Raw genomic sequence first — 19,398 nt, 5'->3', positions numbered from 1 at the left:
CGCCTCCCCCGTTGCCTCCTCTTTCCTGCTGCTGCCAACTCATCTCCTTTTCTCCCCTTTATTCCTTTTCCAGCTCCTCCCGTGGACCTCGCTATCACTCCGTGCTGCAGGATGCCAATGCACAGAGCTTTTAAAATAGTCCTTGTGTTTGGCTTCTTATCGTTCCCTTCTGTTCCTTTTTAGGTAGCATTTCCTGGGAATAGGGGCAAACTTAGGTGGGTGCACCTTGGGTGGATTTAGCTGCTCGTCCTCCCCTGGTAAGGGGCTGACATGTGGAGGAGGTGGAGGAGAGAGTGAGGTGATGAGGAAGGGTGATGGAGAGGCGTTAGGAAATGTTTCCGGGTCCGTCGATTCCACTCATCTCCCCTGAAGGTCCCCCTGTTTTCCTTCTCCCCACCCTCACTTCTGCCCCTCTGTCCATCATTTGTCCCTGATTTCCGGCTCTTGCTTTCCCTGCAGGCCCCTTTCCATCTCCTGTCCCAGCCAGGAGAGCTGTTCTTCTCTCCCCAGCTCCTCTGATGGCTTCAGCCTCTTGCACTTGGTTGGCCCTCCTAAGCTCGTTGGGGGCACCGAGCTTAGCTCTTGTGCCTCTGGTCTTTTTACTGTTATATCGTACTCTCCCAAGCGCTTAGTACAGTGCTCTGCATACAGTAAGCCTCAATAAATATGATGGAACGAATGAGTGGTCTCTCCAAGCACTTAGTATAGTGCACTGCATTCAGTGAGTGCTCAGTAAATTCCATTACTACTACTTGGACACACTCAGAGTGCTCCCTGATGGTCTTTATGGAGACATTTCCCGAAGGCAATTTTAGAGGCAGGCAAAAACAGGCATTTGCCCAGGACTCCCAGAATGAAGGAGCCACTTTTCTCAAATCCTGACCCTCCCTATAGCATCAGAGTCCCTTGCCCGCATCCTCCCTGCCCTAACGTAACAGGTATGTGGTGGCACCAGGCAGGTGGGTTTAAAGAACAGAAATAGTTTCCACCCCTAAAATCCCCTCCTCTCCTCCCCCTCCACCTCCAGGTGCCGTTGAACCCTAACGTCAGTCGATCAGATAGGATTTATTGAGTGCTTACTGTGTGCCAAGCACTGTACTAGGTGCTTGGGAGGAAACAGTAGAGTTGCCAGACAGGTTCCCTGACCACAAGGAGCTTACAGTCTAGAGTAGGAAGATCAAAGCTATCAAAACTTAACAAATACTATACAAAACAAACCTTCCCTGGCTTGAACTGAGTTGGAGGTGGGGAAGGAGGAGTTAGGGTTGGGGGAAGAGAGCCTGGAGAAAGATATAGGGAAAAAAAATCCTCAGACAGTCAGTGGTATTTGAATATTTACGGTGTGCAGAGCTACCCTGGCAATTTTGTTCTTCAGTACCAACTTTTCTCCCCCACCCTCCGGCTCCCTCCCAACATAGCACTGTGAAATACCAGTCTAATCTGAAGTGTATAATCTCTGGGCCTCAGTTACCTCATCTGTTAAATGGGGATTAAGACTGTGAGCCTCATGAGCTACAGGGAATGGTGTCCAACCTAATAATCTTGTATCTGCCCTAGCGCTTCAAACAGTGCATGGCACATAGTAAGCATTCAACAAATACCATAAAAAAGTGTCAGAATTCTAGAGCTTGTCGTTGCAATTTCTATTTTACATATGTAGAAACAAATACCTCCCATCAGAAATGAATCAAAAGGATCAGGGATGGGTGGCAAGAGATTGATCTGGACATATATGGCCTTCATCGGATTATACAGTATAATCTCGAATGGATAGTAACACTCCCAATTCATACCTGAACTTTCATCCAGAGAATTCAACGTGCTTTTCAGTAGCAGATATGCCTGATGCATCATACATGAGCCTTTTCTGTTTGGTAGGCAGACACTGTTACCTCAGTGAGCCAGACTGGAGAAACTGATATAAAAATAAATTCAGTGACTTGCCCATGAGTCAGTGGCAAATGGGGAGCCAAAACTCAAGCCTCTGGACCCTTACTGAAGGACTTCAAGCTTTTGGCTTTGCTGCTCTTTTCATAGTGATTTTCTTCTCAAATACTTTAAAGCCAGTACTGGCAATCATGGAATCTCTTCCAGTGACTTGGGCGATGCTTCTGTAACTAGATACTTCTCCCTCCAGCTCCTACTTAATACAGTGCTCTGTATAAATACCACTGACTGATAGATGTGAAAGCCTTATTTCTAGAAGTCAAACCTTGGATTTGTATACTGAAAGTGCTGTATGAGGAGTGAAGTACCAGCACATACTCTTCTCTTCCCTGGCTGCCATATTCAGCCGCTCGCTTCCCCTCTGCCTTCAAACATGTTTTCACATCTCCTCTAGCCTAAAAAACAACCAACCCGTCTGGATCCCACTGCACCTCCGGGTATTGCCCCATCGCCCTCTTTCCCACTCCTCTGTCCAAGCTCCTCAAACAGGAGGTCCTCGCTTCCAACCTCCCTTCTTTACTCTCTGTAGTCCAATTTCCTCCGTCTTCACTCCCCTGAGACCGTTCTCTCCAAAGTCACCAATGACCTCCTCTGTGCCAGATTCAACAGACTCTACTCCAGCCTAATCCTCTCAGTTGCCGTGAAAACTTTGGCCCTCTCCCTTTTCCTGGAAACTCTGTGTAACCAAGTTTTTACGTACACAGTTCTCTCCTGATTCTCCTCTTACCGCTCCTCTCTCTCCTTCTCTGGCTCTTTCTCCACCTCTCACGGCCTAAATGTGGGTGTCCTCTTCTCACTTGACCTCACTACCTCAGGGAGCACATCCACTCCCGTGGCTTCAGCTACCAGTCTTCCACATCTCTCTAGAAGACTACCCAATCTACTGTGCTAGCTCTGACACCTCACATCCACTAATAATAATCATAATAATAACAATGGTATTTATTAAGCGCTTATTGTGTTCCAGGCACTGTACTAAGCCCTGGGCTGGATACAAGTAAAGCGGGTTGGACACAGTCTCTGACCCACATGGGGCTCGCAGTCTTAATCCCCATTTTACAGATGAGGTAACTAAGGCACAGAGAAATTAAATGCTTGCCCAAGGTCACACAGCAGACAAGCGGCAGAACTGGGATTAGAACCCAGTTTCTTCTGACTGCCAAGCCCGTGCTACTCAAGCTCCATAAGGCTGTCTGAATTTCTCATTTTCCACCCCAAATCCTCTCCTCCACCTAACCTTCAGAGCTGACACCACCACTATCCTCCCTGTGTCCCTTTGCTCCTCTGTCTCTTTCAAACTCCACCTGTGCTCTATCCTTAGGGTCTGTGGGTTTTTCTTCTGCCACCTTTCCTGGTTCCGTCCCGCCCTCTGTGTTGGAACAGCCCCTGCATTGGTCCAGCTGTTTGTCAAAACCACATGTGACCACTCCACCAGCCTTTGCGCCGACCTCCCTGCTTCTGGTCTCTCCCTTTCCAACCCTGACTTTATTCAGCAGCCTAGAATGTTCTCTACCCTTCTCCACTCTCCTCAAAGACCTTTCAAGGTTTAATCAAACGGTGGTGTTAACTGAGCACTCGCAGGGTGTCTGCCGCTGTTCTAAGCACTCAGATAAGTACAGTACAACAGATTTGATCAATCCCTGCCCACAAGGAGCTTACAATCTACAGATTACCCATTCCTCTCAAACAAAAACTTCAAAAGCTCTTCGTCCCCCCAGCTGATCCACTCAATCCTGCCCAGTGGTCCAGCGGCCACAGAACAGCTGTGTGCAATCGGGAGACTTGAAGCATAGTCCAATTTACCTGTAACTGGCTTGACGTGGGGGGAAGACCACCTCCACACTTGGCAATAAGCTGCACCGCTTCCCACCTCTGCCCTCTTGGTACTCCATGCTCCAGGCGGGACTCGATCAGCAAGGACGAGAGACAGCGCGGCTGACGTTCCCCGAGCCACTGGCATCGGTTCCTCTCGTACTCCTAGAGTCTCAGGATCGGGTTTCTGGATGGGTGACCCCAACGCTTTTCCCTGTAAACGATCAATCGATCGATTGTTGGATTAAATAAACCCCAACTGACACGCCCTTCCTCTCCAGCTAACCTACTCCCTATTTTCTCATCCTCCTCCACCCCCATTTGCCCTGTCTCCCATTTGAAGCCGCAGACCCCAGACCTATCCGTTTTCAAAGCCCTTCTGAAATAACCTCTCCTCCTGGAAGCCTTCTCTGATTAATTTCTCCTCCAGTTTTTCCCTCCCAATTACCACCTGAGCTCTTTTGTGCCAACTATATACTTAGGTGTTCATTTCTACTTGTAACATTTTTAATAATAATAACAATAGTAATTATGGTACTTGTTAAGCGCTTACTATGTGCCAAGCACAGTTCTAAGCACTGGGGTAGATACAAGTTAATCAGGTTGGACACACTCACAGTCTTAATCCCCATTTTGTAGATGAGGTAGCTAAGGCCCAAAGAAGCTAAGTGACTTGCCCAGACATGTGGCGGAGCCGGAATTAGAACCCATGACTTTCTGACTTCCAGGCCCTATCTACTACTCTATGATACCCTATTAAACTTTCACTGACTTCTGTGTCCACTTTCCTTCTTCCTCCAACATGTAAATCATTTGTGTCTGCCTTCCTCACTAGAATGAAAGCTCTTCAGGGGCAGGGATAATGGCCACTAATTCCTTTGTAGTCTCCCAAGTGCCGAGTACAGTGCTCTACACAAAGTAAGTGCTCAACGTCTCCCCCATCCTAAAAAAACCCACTCTTGACCCCACTTCCCCCTCCAGTTATCGTCCTATCTCCCTACTACCCTTCCTTTCCAAAATCCTAGAACGAGTCGTCTACAATCGATGCCTAGAATTCCTTAACTCCCATTCTCTCCTAGACCCCCTCCAATCTGGCTTCTGTCCCCTCCACTCTACCGAGACTGCTCTCTCTAAGGTCACCCATGACCTCCTTCTTGCCAAATCCAATGGCTCCTACTCCATTCTGATCCTCCTTGACCTCTCTGCTGCCTTTGACACTGTCGACCATCCCCTCCTCCTCCATACCTTATCTCACCTTGGCTTCACGGACTCTGTCCTCTCCTGGTTCTCCTCTTACCTCTCTGGCCGATCATTCTCGGTCTCCTACGCTGGAGCCTCCTCCCCCTCCCATCCTTTAACTGTTGGAGTTCCTCAAGGGTCAGTTCTTGGCCCTCTTCTGTTCTCCATTTACACTCACTCCCTCGGTGAACTCATCCGCTCTCACAGCTTTGACTACCATCTCTACGCAGATGACACGCAGATCTACATCTCCGCCCCTGTCCTCTCCCCCTCCCTTCAGGCTCGCGTCTCCTCCCGCCTCCGGGACGTCTCCACCTGGATGTCGGCCCGCCACCTAAAACTCAACATGAGCAAGACTGAGCTCCTCATCTTCCCTCCCAAACCCGGTCCGCTCCCAGACTTCTCTATCACCGTGGATGGCACGACCGTCCTTCCCGTCCCGCAGGCCCGCAATCTCGGTGTCATCCTTGACTCGTCCCTCTTGTTCACCCCACACATCCTATCCGTTACCGAGACCTGCCGGTTTCACCTCTACAATATCGCCAAGATCCGCCCTTTCCTCTCCACCCAAACGGCTACCTTACTGCTACGGGCTCTCGTTATATCCCGGCTAGACTACTGTGTCATCCTTCTCTCTGACCTCCCTTCCTCCTCTCTCGCCCCGCTCTGGTCTATTCTTCACTCCGCTGCCCGGCTCATCTTCCTGCAGAAACGATCTGGGCATGTCACTCCCCTTCTTAAACAACTCCAATGGTTGCCTATCGACCTCCGCTCCAAACAAAAACTCCTCACTCTAGGCTTCGAGGCTCTCCATCACCTTGCCCCTTCCTACCTCTCCTCCCTTCTCCCTTTCTACCGCCCACCCCGCACGCTCCGCTCCTCCGCCGCCCACCTCCTCACCGTCCCTCGGTCTCGCCTATCCCGCCTTTGACCCCTGGGTCACGTCCTCCCACGGTCCTGGAACGCCCTCCCTCCTCACCTCCGCCAAACTGATTCTCTTTCCCTCTTCAAAACCTTACTTAAAAATCACCTCCTCCAAGAGGCGTTCCCAGACTGAGCTCCTCTTCCCCCTCTACTCCCTCTGCCATCCCCCCTTTACCTCTCCGCAGCTAAAGCCTCATTTTCCCCTTTTCCCTCTGCTCCTCCACCTCTCCCTTCCCATCCCCACAGCACTGTACTCGTCCGCTCAACTGTATATATTTTCGTTACCCTATTTATTTTAATGAATTGTACATCGCCTTGATTCTATTTAGTTGCCATTGTTTTTACGAGATGTTCTTCCTCTTGACGCTGTTTAGTGCCATTGTTCTCGTCTGTCCGTCTCCCCCGATTAGACCGTAAGCCCGTCAAACGGCAGGGACTGTCTCTATCTGTTGCCGACTTGTTCATCCCAAGCGCTTAGTACAGTGCTCTGCACATAGTAAGCTCTCAATAAATACTATTGAATGAATGAATGAACAGATACTCTTGATTAATTGCTTTGTCTTTGCATTCCTAGGCTTTCCTATGTGTTTCATTTCTTTAACTTTGTGCTATGCCGTTTTCTTTGCTGTCATTTCAAAGAGCTCTGTCAATCAAGACCCACGGATTTGAATTTTTATCAGTTAAAACTGCTATTGAAAAATAGGCGTTCCAATACTTTCCCAAAGATGAGACTCAGATTTGTTTTTGTGTGTGTGTGTGTGTTTTTGGAAGGGGGCAGGTTAAAGAAGGACTTTAAAAAAAAAAAAAATCAGCCTTTCACATATGGGTGTAGATAGTTGGTCTCTAAGGATAAGCGTACAACGTAGAAGAAACACAATGGAGATTTTTTTGAGCTAGAGAATGCATCCCTGTCAATAATAAGTAGAGTATGGGTTTTAGTCACTTGGCAGTTTTTTTTCCAGTTCCATTTTACCACTTCCACTTTGCTTTATAATGGTAAAACTGACTTAGAATCATATTGATTGTAGCTCTATTTTGTAATACTTTATCTATTAGAAATGTTTTATATGTTGAGTCATTTCTTTCCTTTTTTGCTGGTGAACCAGAAGATAATGAAATGATTTTTCCGGAAGTAAGTAGCATGATGCTAAGTTCCATTTTTAAGTTTATCAGATTGAAGCTTGCAATGGAAGTTAAGTGCGCTTCAGGTTCTTTGCATATAAGCCTTTTTAGTCTGGTGTTCTTTTTTTTATCTTTCTCTCTCTATTTCTATGATACACATACACAAGACTTTAAGCCAATTTTCCAAAGAAAGGTGAGGATCTTTGGATGACAGGGGCTGTATAGATGCTTTATAGAGGCTCTAAGTTTATTATGAAAGTCTCGTCACTTTCATTTTTACAATTGTTTTTCTTCTTTCTATGTAGAAACCTTTGGTTAAAAAATAAACAGGAACAAAATGGGTTTTTTTAACACAAATGGAAATTTTTTGTTAAGAACAAGAGGTATTTGAGGTTAAGCTGCATATTTGAGGCTGAGTGAGGATTTCAGTGTTTGAGGTCAGGAAGGGCAAAATGAAGTTTACCTTGAGTTTTCTGTGTATGTGTCAATCATCCTGATCCTGGAATTTAAATCTCCCACTCTGAACCTCTTATGACTCTCTCTTTCATTTAGTTTTTGGTAGATTGGTAAAATAATTTTCCATTTTGATAGACCAGTATGAAATGTGCGTGTTTCTTTATAAACCTTGCTGAAACTGGGGAACCTTGAGGGTTTTTTCCCAGGGGTTCCAAAAATCATGTCCACAGGTGCATACATATATCTATTTTTTTCTTTTGAAGTACAATTTAAGGGACAAAAACTGTTCCATCACTGCTGGAAACTGTCAAGCTAGGGGAATTTGGTGGGAAGGGGTGAGTGGGTGGAGGGTCCTCTGAGCTCTGTGTGTGTGTGTGTGTGAGTGTGTGTATTGAAACAGCCTGGTTTTCCCCACCACATAGGAGAGCTAGCCACCTTCTCTCCGTCCCGGAATGTCAGCTTTGTCCTGCGTGAGAGGGTGTGGTACGTCTGGAGCAATTAATATTACTAATCATTGTGATATTGGTTAAGCACTCACTCTGAGCCAAGCCCTGTACTAAGTACTGAGGCTGATTCAAGACAGTCAAGTTGGTTACCGTCCCTTTCCCGCATGGGGCTCACAGGCTAAATAGGAAGGGAATGGGGATTGAATTCCCATTTCACCGATGAGGAAACGGAGGCTCAGAGAAGCGAAGTGACTTGCCCAAAGTCACCCAGCAGTCAAGAAGTGGAGCCGGAATGAGATCCCAGGTCCTTGGACTTCCAGACCCGTGCTCCTTCCACTAGGCCACGCTGCTTCCCTACCAAGCCGCTCCTCCTGGGCAAGGGAGTCCCTACATCCACGTTATTCCTACTTCAGAAGGAAAATTCGAGAACGGGTCAGAGGCTCTTTCTGAACTGGCAGAGCCCCAGATGGGATTTTCCAGTTCAATATTAAGGTAACAAACTCTCTTTAAAAAAAAAAAAAAAAAAAGCTTTCTAGTCAGAGGGTATATTATTTGCCAAACTTTTCATAGAGAGGGATTTCTTGGATAATTCATTCAATAGTATTTATTGAGCGCTTACTATGTGCAGAGCACTGTACTAAGCGCTTGGGATGAACAAGTCGGCAACAGATAGAGACAGTCCCTGCCGTTTGACGGGCTTACAGTCTAATCGGGGGAGACGGACAGACGAGAACAATGGCAAGAAATAGAGTCAAGGGGAAGAACATCTCGTAAAAACAATGGCAACTAAATAGAATCAAGGCAATGTACAATTCATTAACAAAATAAATAGGGTAACGAAAATATATACAGTTGAGATATATACAGTTGAGACTAAAATGGGGGACACCCAATAAGACGGGAAAGATCGAGCAGTGCAATCTGGGAGCTGATGTTATCCTTGCAACCCAAAACTAGCTGATTTAACCGATTTTCACGCTAGCCCTCTTCTTTCTCAGTAGTCATTAGCCAAATTCCAGGTGAAATGCCATCTCATCATATCCAAATGCTGCATGTAAAAGCATAAATCTGTCTTTGCTTTAACTCTCCCAAGCACTTAGTACAATCAGTGCTTAATAAATAGGATTGATTGATTTGTTATACATACACACACACACACACATATATATGCATATACACACACGTATACATATGTCTTTGTGTATGTACATATATATATAAACCTGAAGCTCCCTAGTGCTTCCCTTCAGGGAGCAACCAGGAAAATGATCACACATACACTCTCTCTCTCTCTCTCTCTCTCTCACTTTTAACGGGGAAACCTCTGCTCAGAGTAAGCACAGCTTGCTTACCCCAAACAATATGGGGCAACTGCCTCCTGTCCCCACCCCCCATCACCTACAAGGCCCCCTTCCAGAGCTCCACAGCAAGATTTGCCCTCAGATTCAACCTTATTCCCCACCCAGAAGTAGGTATGGACTCCAATCAGTCACATTTATTGATTGCTCACTCTATGCAGAATACTGTACTAAGCTCTTGGGAGAGTGCAATAATGTTCTAATACATCATCAATGGTTTTTATTGAGTGCTTACTTTGCACAGAACACTGTGCTAAACACCCGAGAGAATACAAACACTACAGAGTTGATAGGCAGATTCCCCATCCACAACACACTTAGAGTCTCAATCAATCAGTGCTATTTATTAAGTGCTTACTGTGTGCAGAGCACTGTACTATATGCTAGGAGAGTACAATACAGCTGGTGGTAGACACGCTTCCTGCCCACAGGGAGTTTTTACAGCCTCTAGGCAATTTATTACAATCTGGAGGTACTGGAAAAAGTTGATCCCATTCCCACTTCCTTTGGCGTAATATCTTGTGAAATTGTGAGTACTGAAGATTATCTAGAAAATGCCTGCCTTGGATCTCCTGAAGGCCCAGCCCTTTCCCCAGAAGGAGAAGGGAAATCAACGTCTGTTTCCCCCTCTAGACTGTAAGCTCGTTGTGGGCAGAGAAGATGTCTGATTGTTATATTGTACTCTCCCATGCGCTCAGTACAGTGCTCTGCACACGGTAAGCGCTCAATAAATACAGTTGAATGAATGAATGAGATGAGGGGGCGGGCAGGGTGAGCGGGAAGCTGGTGATGGGGGAAAGTACCCAACAAGCTTTTTCACAGCTCTGCCACTCCAATGGAACAACTTCTTGACCATGAAGAATTAGAAGCACCTACCCCTCCAGGGCGCTGGATAACCTTCAAACCATGCTCCTACTGCTTGATAGCTCTTCTTCAGAGTGATTTAGTGGAAAGAGTTCGGAAACCCAGGTTCTAGGCCTGGCTCTTCCGTTGGCCTGCCGTGAGACCTTAGTCGAATCATTTCACCTCTCGGTCTCAGTTTCCTTCTCTGTAAAATGGGAATAAGATATCCGCTTGTCCCTGCCTCTCAAACTGTAAGCCCCGAGTGGGCAGCAATGTGTCTGAATTATCTTGATTGACTGTCTCAATTGATAATCCCAACTCTGGGCACACAATAAGCACTTATTATTTACCAAATATTATTATATACTTTGAAGTAGCTGGGTAAATTGTATCATATCAAGAGCATAATAGTATTATAAATTGCCCTGTAAATCTCCTTCTTGCCAAATCCAGCAACCCCTACTCCATCCTGATCCTCTTCGACCTCTGAGCGGTCTCCAACACTGTTGACCACCCCATTCCCCTGGAAACGTTATCCAACCTCAGCTTGGCTGACACCGTCTCAGTCTCTTTCGTGGGCTCCTCCTCTGCCTCCCACCCCCAAACTGTGGGTGTCCCTGAAGGTTCAATTCTGTGTCCCCTTCTGTTGTCCGTCTACACCCACTCCCTTGGAGAACTCATTCACTCACATGCCTTCAACTACTGCCTTTGTGAATGACACCCAAATCTGCATCTGCAGCCCTGATCTCTCTCCTTCTCTTCAGTCTCACATTTCCTCCTGCCTTCAAGACCTCTCTAGTTGGATGTCCTTCCATCACCTCAAACTTAACATGTCTAAAACAGAACTCTTAATCTTCCCCCCCAAACCCTGTCCCCTCCCTGACTTTCCCATCACTGTCTATGGCACCACCATCCTTCCTGTCTCGCAGGCCCATTAACATGGTGTTATCCTTCACTCCTCTCATTCAACCCACTTATTCAATTTCTCACTAAATCCTGTTGGTTCAACTTCCACAGTATTGCTGAACTCCTTCCTTTCCTTTCCATCCAAAGTGCTACCACATAAATCTAAGCACTTATCCTATCCCACGTTGATTACTGTATCAGCCTCTTTTGCTGACCACCCTGCCTCCTGTCCCTTCCCACTCCAGTCCATACTTCATTCTGCTGCTTGGATCATTTTTCTACAGAATCTTTCAGGCCATGTTTCCCTGTTCTGCAAGAACCTCCAGTGGTTACCCAACCCCCTTTGCCTCACATAGAAACTCCTTACCATCAACTTTAAAGCACACAATCACCTTGCCTCCTACCACACCTCACATTTCTCCTACTACAACTCAGCCCATACACTTTACTTCTTTAATGCTAAGCTCACTGTACTCGATCTCATATTTCTCGCTGCTGGCCCTGCCTCTGACCTGGAACGCCCTCCCTCCTCATATCCGACAGACAGTTACGCTCCCCAGCTTTAAAGCCTTACTGAAGGCACATCTCTTCCAAGAGGCCTTCCCTGGCTAAGCCCTCTTTTCCTTCTCTTCATCTCCCTTCTGCATCTCCCTAACTTGCTCCCTTTATTCATTCCCCCCTCCCAGCCCCACAGCACTTACGTGCATATCAGTCATTTATTTATTTATATCAATGTCTCCCCCTCTAGACTGTAGGCTCATCGTCTACAGGGAATGTGTCCGTTATATCGTACTCTCCAAAGTGCTTAGTATAGTGCTCTGCACACAGTAAACGCTCAATAAACACAACTGATTAAGATTTCCCTACTTTTTTCTCCTTGGTTCAACTTGACCAAGTACATTTTGCATATACTTGCAGTATGTTTGTATTGTATATTACTGTGCATAGGCTAATTGTATAGTATATTTACTTAGAAGAGCATTTTTTTATTTAGATTGAAATTGGTCAGGTTGGATTTATCATTGCACCTTTTAAATCATTTTTAATTATATTTCCGTAGAGCAATAATGAAATTCCACAGCATGAAAATGGAGGAAATCAACAAAATCATTCGTGATCTCTGGCGAACTACTTATCGAGGTCAAGGTAATTAATAGTGTTTTTTCCATAATCCTCTCTTACCCAAACCTCAGTACTGTACCACGACTACAGCATATTAATAAGTCCCTGACCCTCCCTGTGAACCATCTCCCTGCCCCCTCCGATCTCCCCATCTCTGTTATCCCTTAATAATAATAATGGTATTTGCTAAGTGCTTACTATGTGCCAAGCACTGTTCTAAGCCCTGGGGTAGATACAGGGTAATCAGATTGTCCCACGTGGGGCTCAGAGTCATAATCCCCATTATACAGATGAGATAACTGAGGCACAGAGAAGTTAAGTGACTTGCCCAAGGTCACCCAGCTGACAAGTGGCATAGACAAGAATTAGAATCCACATCCTCTGACTCCCAAGCCCGTGCTCTTTCCACTAAACCACACTGCTTCTCCTCCATCACCCCCCAATCCTCACCCGTAGCCCCTCCCTTTATTACCTCCCATTAAGTATCTTTCTGAGAATTTCAACAAGATAGTATCTTGGCAGGATCCATTACCAAGAAGGTTATTGTGACTGTCTTGATCTTCAAGCAGACCAGCATTTACAAGTTCATTCTCCAGCCAAATGATAGTGAACCTGAGATGTAGCAGAAAACATGAATGACTTGGGATTTGATTCTGTTGGAAAAGTTCAAATATGAGAAAGTCTCCTATCTAAAGAGAGACAGCGTGGTCTAGTGGATTGAGCAAGGGCCTGAGACTCAGAAGGATCTGGGTTCTAACCCCGGCTCCGCCACTTTGCTGAGTGACCTTGGGCAAGTCACTTCACTTCTCTGGGCCTCAGTGACCTCGTCTTTAAAATGGAGATTAAGACTGTGAGAGCTATGGGGGACAGGAACTATGTCCAACGTGAATATCTTGCTTTTTACAGTGTCTGGCACATAATAAGTGCTTAAGTGCCATTAAAAAAAAGCGTGTTTTTTATATATATATATATACAGTCCAGTCTTGAATGAATATAAACTTTCTTTCTGGTAGTTTCATCAGCGAATTTAAACTGTGAGGAACATCGTCTGAACTTTCATTTTCAGTGTCTTATCCTAGAGGAACTGTTTTTTTCCACTTTCTGAAGCTGCATTCTCTTCCCCTGGCAGATATTGAATATATTGAAATTCGGTCGGACGCAGATGAGAACGTATCAGCTTCTGACAAAAGGCGAAGTTATAACTATCGAGTAGTAATGATAAAAGGAGATACTGCCTTGGATATGCGAGGAAGGTGCAGTGCTGGGCAAAAGGTATGTGACTGAGAGTGAATTATTAAACCACACTGAGAAAATGATTTTTTTTTTCGGCAAGAGGGAGCAAAATGTGGTAGTTGTTTACAGGTCTAGGAGTCAGAAAATGGAAGAGTAGCTCCTGTCAGGAGAAGTTCTGAAATTTGGAGGCATACTACAAGATATGTGTTGTTACCCTATCGAATGTGTAAGCATCTTAACTTAAATCATTAGAATCATACATACTAGGACAGTTTGTGGCTGTCTGTGGAAATCTGCTAATTACAGAGCAGGATTATCTAGAAAATGCTTAATTTCAAGTAAAGGGATTGTTTCTTCGGTCTTCGGACGCTCTCAGGAAGTGGTCATAAGAGAATAGAAAAATGGAAGGGACTTCCTCAGGTCTTCTGTTCCAGCCTCTCTTCTAGGTCATACTAAATCTCCTTCCTCTTTTGCACACATCTATTGTCATGGAGAACAACTGGACAGCATCCTCATAAGAACTCGTGTATCTGAAGACAGATATTGCATCACCCGATAATCAGTCAGTGAGCTTGTACTCTGTGCAGGGCGCTGCAGTAAGCATTTACAAGAGTACAGTTCAATAGAGAATGTAATCGGTTCTGTAGTCCTTTTAAACTTTTTTTTAAAATGTTTTCCGTTACGTGCTTACTATGTGCCTGGCACTGCATTAAACACTGAGGTAGATACAAGCTAATCTGGTTGGACACAGTCCATTTCCCACATGAGGTTTACAGTCTTAATCCCCATTTTACAAATGAGGTAAGTGAGGCACAGAGAAGTTAAGCAACTTGCCCAAGGTCTCACGGCAGACACCTGGCGGAGCGGAGATTAGAACCCACATCCTTCAGACTGCCGGGCTCGTGCTCTGTCAGTTAGGCTAGACTGTTTCTATTCTTACCCATTGTCCTTCCCATTAAATAATTTTTGTTACTTTTCTCTCCACTTTCTCCTCATCTTTTATCAGTGTGTAGTCATGACACAAACTGGTCACCCCTCTGTCATAAGGGGCCGACTGGAGAAAGGAACAGTCAAAAGATTACTTTCCAGCTCTTGATTTTTGTATTTCTAAAATGGCACACCAGTGCTATTTTGGCTTTTTTTTAGTAATGGACCGAAATTGTTGATTGACAGTAAGCTTGTGATCGACTGAGTCAGAGTTGTATTTATTGAGTACTTAGTGTGTGCAGAACACTGTGCAAATACTTGGGAGAGTACACTGTAACAGATTTGGTAGACTCGTTCCCTGACCACAACCAACTTTCATTTTAAAGGGGGAGACAGACAGTAATATAAATAAATAAATTGCGGATATGTACGTAAGTGCTGTGGGGCCGGGATGGGGACTAAGTAAGGGGTGCAAATTCAAATGCACGGGCAACACAGGAGGGAGAGGGAGAAGAGGAAATGAGGGCTTCTTGAAGGAGGTGTGCCTTCAATAAGACTTTGAAGAAAGGAAGAGTAATTGTCTGTCATAGATGGGGATGGGGGGCAGTCCAGGCCAGAGGCAGGACACGGGCTAGAGGTCAGCGGCGAGATAGAGAAGATTGAGGTCATGTGCAACCACCGTCGGGAGCAGATGATATTCGCGGTTTCACCTCAGTCACCGGGGTTTCACCAGCCAATCCCCCACAGTTATTGAGGGACTCCTCGGTACACAATTCCTGCCACATACCATCAAAAGTGAACAGGAGCAAGGCCTAATGGAAAAAGCACGGGCCTGGGAGTCGGAGGATCGGACTTCTAAATCCCAGTTCTGCCAGTTGCCTGCTGTGTGACCCCGAGCAACTTGATGAACTTCTCTTTGCTTCAGTTTTCTCATCTGTAAAATGGGGGCGGAATACCCATTCTCCCTCTTATTTAGATTGTGAGGCTCATGGCTCCCACATGGTGTCCAATCTGATTATCAGTCAATCGGTCATATTTATTGAGCCCTTACTAAGTACAGAGCACCATAGTAAACCCTTGGGAGAACACAATGCAAAAGAATTGGCAGACACGTTCCCTGCCCATAACAAGCTTACAGTCTAGAGGGGGAGATAGACATTAATATGAATAAATAGGTCATTTATAATATAAATTATCTTGTATCTACCTCACTGCTTGGTGCAATGCTTAGCACATTCCACAAGTATTGTTATTATTTAAAATAAGGCAGCATTCACCATTTCTCACCACAAAAATTTAAACCTGCTGCAGCCTTATAAAAGCCCTCACCATCATAATGTCTGATTTTCCCACTTTTGGCTCCGTGTCTCTGGTGAAGATCTTAGCACAGGATCTAGAGGAATTGAAACTACTTAGGAGGAAACTTCAGAAATACCTTTGCTATTAGACTATATTAAGATAGTTTCACTGGTCATGGAGGCACTGATTCTCCTCAGTTTGTTAGGACAGAATAGAAAAGATCAGGTCAAATTGCAGGGATTTAGGTTAACCACAAGTGAGAGCTCATTGCTTTAATGGTGAGTCAGTGAAATGGGTTCCTTCAGTAGGCTGAGGAATCCCCTTGTTGATTTTTTTTTTTTAAAGAAAAAATACGAACTGCTTGTCTGTCCAAGATTGCTGGTGAGCGGCACTATTTTAAGGCGAGGAGCTCTCGCCTCTTAAATCCTTTCCAATCCTATATTTGGGTCATTCTGTGCTAAACTGTAACATTTCCATAGATATGCTCTTCAGGAGCCATCTTTTCAATGTTTTCCTTCCAAACACAGTCTTAAACGTAAACCTGTGTGATAAACTACAGAATGGGTAATTATTCATTTATTTATATTAATGTGTGTCTTCCCTTCTAGACTGTAAACTCCTTGTGGACAGGGAATGACTCAGTTATATTGTATTCTCTCAACTGCATAGTACAGTGCTGTGCACCCAGTAAATGCCCAATAAATGCCATCCATTGATTTTAGGGTGGGAAAGAATTATAAGCTTTTTTTTTCTAATCTTTAAAATTTCCCATCTGTCATTTTTAAAACCATTTTTGCAGCAGAGCAGGCCATTTAGACATGTGATGGTGGTCTTTCAGGGTAACTCAGAGGAAAAGCTGAGTCTGAAATGGGAATCAATCAGTTGTGTTTATTGAGGACCACTGAACTAAGCACTTGAAAGGGTACAATAAAATTAGAAGGCATGATCCCTGCCCTCAAGGAACTTACAGTCTTCTGGGAGAGGCAGGCACAAAATAATTTACAGATTGAAGATGAGAAAAGAAAAATGGGTACATAAATGAGTGTGAGCCGGTCAATCGTATTTATTGAGCACTTACTGTGTGCAGAGCACTGTACTAAGCCCTTGAGAGAGTACAATATAGCAATATAACAGACACATTCCCTGACCATAACAACCTTACAACTCTCTCTAGACTGTGTTTGTGTGTGTGTGTGTAGTTTCCCTTCATATTTGAGGAAGACACCACTGATGCGGTTCACCTAAAAGAGTGTGTGTGTTTGCAAGGTGCGGTATCCACAGTCCTGGCCACGTTGTGCACCGAAAAAGTAGAGTTGTCGTGCTTGATGTTTGCAAGACCTGGCTCTGTTTTCTCTTTTGCCTCCTTGACTCTGCTTCCACAGCAAGCTTTTGCTCAAAGAGACCCACTCCCTTCTCAATGGAGACCCACTCCCTTCTCAATGGCCTTGTTCCATGCTGGTCTGTCCTCAACAGTTGACTCTCAATTTTCAGCTGAGTGCAGCTGAAAACGTTTCCTCTGCCCTCCTGGCTTTGGTTTCCCACTTTCAGCTCCCCGTTCAGCAGCTGTTTGGGTGTCCTGCCGAGGCTCATTCTCCTCACATGTCCTACCCGCTGCTTAGCTCTGATGCTAGAAGGCTGACTACATTCCAGCACTTCATTGTTCGCAGTCTTGTCTTGCCATCTGATATTGAGGATAGCCCCTGAGCGATGCTGGTGGAACTGTTCAGGGAGCCGGGGTTGACACCTGAGGTCCAATCTGACAGCCTTAGAGAAGGTCAAACAACACTGTGGCTCTGGAGACATTTTCTTTGGTCTGGATCGTAATACCAGACTGTCACCAACTCTGTCTAGCCAGAGAAAGATGAAGGTGAGATGTGACCTAGCAAAGGATGGATAGCCTAGTGGAAAGAGCCCAGGGCCTGGGAGTCGGGGTTCTAAACCCGCCTCTGCCATTTGTCCGCCGTGTGACCTGGGCAAGCAATAATAATAAGAGTGATGGTATTTGTTAAGTGCTTACTCTGTGCCAAGTACTGTTCTAAGTGCCGGGGTAGATACAAGGTAATCAGGTTGTCCCGTGGGACTCACAGTCTTAATCCCCAGTTTACAGATGAGGTAACTGAGGCACAGAGAAGTTAAGTGACTTGCCCAGAGTCACACAGCTGATAAGTGGCGGAGTGGGATTAGAACCCACGACCTCTGACTCCCAAGCTCGTGTTCTTTCCACTAAGCCATGCTGCTTCTCATAGAGAAGTGAGATGTCGCTTCACTTCTCTGTGCCTCGGTTCCCTCTCTATAAAATAGGGATTAAGACAGTGATTCCCCCTGCGGGACATGGACTGCGTCCAACCTGATTAGCTTGTATCTACCCCAGTGCCTAGTACAGGGCATAGCACATAGCGAGTGCTTAAGAAATGCTATTTTTAAAAAATAGACTTTGAGGGCCTCATCTCTAATGGTTTTAATTTTTTCTTCAGAGTAATCCCACCACTCTTTCCACCTTCGGAACATTATTCGGAAATGAATATGAATATGAAATATGAAAATGAATCTTCTCCAAGAGGCCTTCCCCGATTAAGTCCTCTTCTCCCTGGCTCACTCTACCTTCTGCATAGTCTATGCACTTGGATCTGTGACCTTTGGACCCACCCCCAACCCCACAGAATTTACGTACCTGTCTTTAAATTAGACATTATAAATCCTGGATTTATATTATTGTCTGTCTCCCCCTCTAGATCACAAGCTGATTTGGGGCAGGGAACATGTCCGCTAATTCTGTTCCATTGTACTCTCCCAAGCACTCCGTAAATAAGATTGACAAATGATTAGTTGATGTGGGTGAGAAAAAGGGAAGTGGGGGAAATGGGAGCTTCAAGGGGGAATTAAAGGTCTATCATAATTGTTAGAAGCAATGGACATGGGAGTCCATTAGAAAGAAGTTACTGTTGCTGAGTAGATGAGCAGAGAATTGTAGAACGCAAGAAAGAACTTGAAGTAGCCAGCTGCCTAGTGCCCAGATTTTCAGCAATAGCACTCTGCAGCATAGGAGAGGAAGAAGTGTCTTGGGGAAGCGATCCAGAGCTGAGAATGGGAATGGAAAGCGCTGTACTAAGCGCTTACAGGCGAGAGCCAGGTCACTGTGGAGGAGAAACTGGAAGACGAGCAGGTTCATGGTTGTAAGGGAATTTGGTCCATGATGGAACAGGAGTTCCACGGGCTTCATTTAGGCAACGTTGAGGTGTGGAGGCCTGGAGATGAGGTGTAGTGGGAGTCAATTCATGGTCATTTTTAGTAGAAAAATACTATAAGCGGGAATTTATAAAGAGTGTATTTGCTTGCATATTTATTCCCACCCTGATATTTGAGGAGGGAATCAGAGATTCGGTACTGTAAAATGGTAACAGCGTTAGTCCCTTGAGAGCTTTCACCGAGTGAGTGTGCACAGAACAAATCAGTTGGGGTAGTTAATTCATCAAGATTGCCACAGACCAGGGAAGGAGGAGCGGAACTGGACAGTGTTGTGTACCGCCCTTGGGAGAGAGCAATAGAAGTCATAGATAGCATCTCAAGTGTCCCCTACTACCTTTCTTTCCTCTTCCCCCCCTCCTTATTGCTAGACTTAATGTTACTATGACCCGCATAATAGCCCCACCCGTTTTAGTGCTTCAGAACTTGTGCAAGGAAATATAATGATTGGTGGGTGGTTTCTGGCTGAGTAGAGCCTCTGTGCCAGATTTTGTTTTTTGAAGTATATGCTTAAACTCTAA

The 19,398-nt window shown here is 45.3% G+C and overlaps 1 protein-coding gene across 1 annotated transcript in view; it reads left to right on the top strand.

Moving 5' to 3' along the window:
- The window catches only part of RAD50 (RAD50 double strand break repair protein), a 70,221-nt gene that overhangs the window by 38,208 nt on the left and 12,615 nt on the right, over positions 1-19,398 (top strand). The window contains exons 23-24 of the mRNA XM_029050770.2: positions 12,114-12,199; positions 13,305-13,447. Of these exons, the coding sequence (XP_028906603.1) occupies positions 12,114-12,199; positions 13,305-13,447 (229 nt within the window). The remainder of the gene's footprint in view (positions 1-12,113; positions 12,200-13,304; positions 13,448-19,398) is intronic.

This window comes from Ornithorhynchus anatinus, chromosome X1 (genome assembly GCF_004115215.2).
Source record: "Ornithorhynchus anatinus isolate Pmale09 chromosome X1, mOrnAna1.pri.v4, whole genome shotgun sequence".
Classification (NCBI taxonomy): Eukaryota; Metazoa; Chordata; class Mammalia; order Monotremata; family Ornithorhynchidae; genus Ornithorhynchus; species Ornithorhynchus anatinus.
This window is presented reverse-complemented; position numbering and strand designations above follow the sequence as displayed.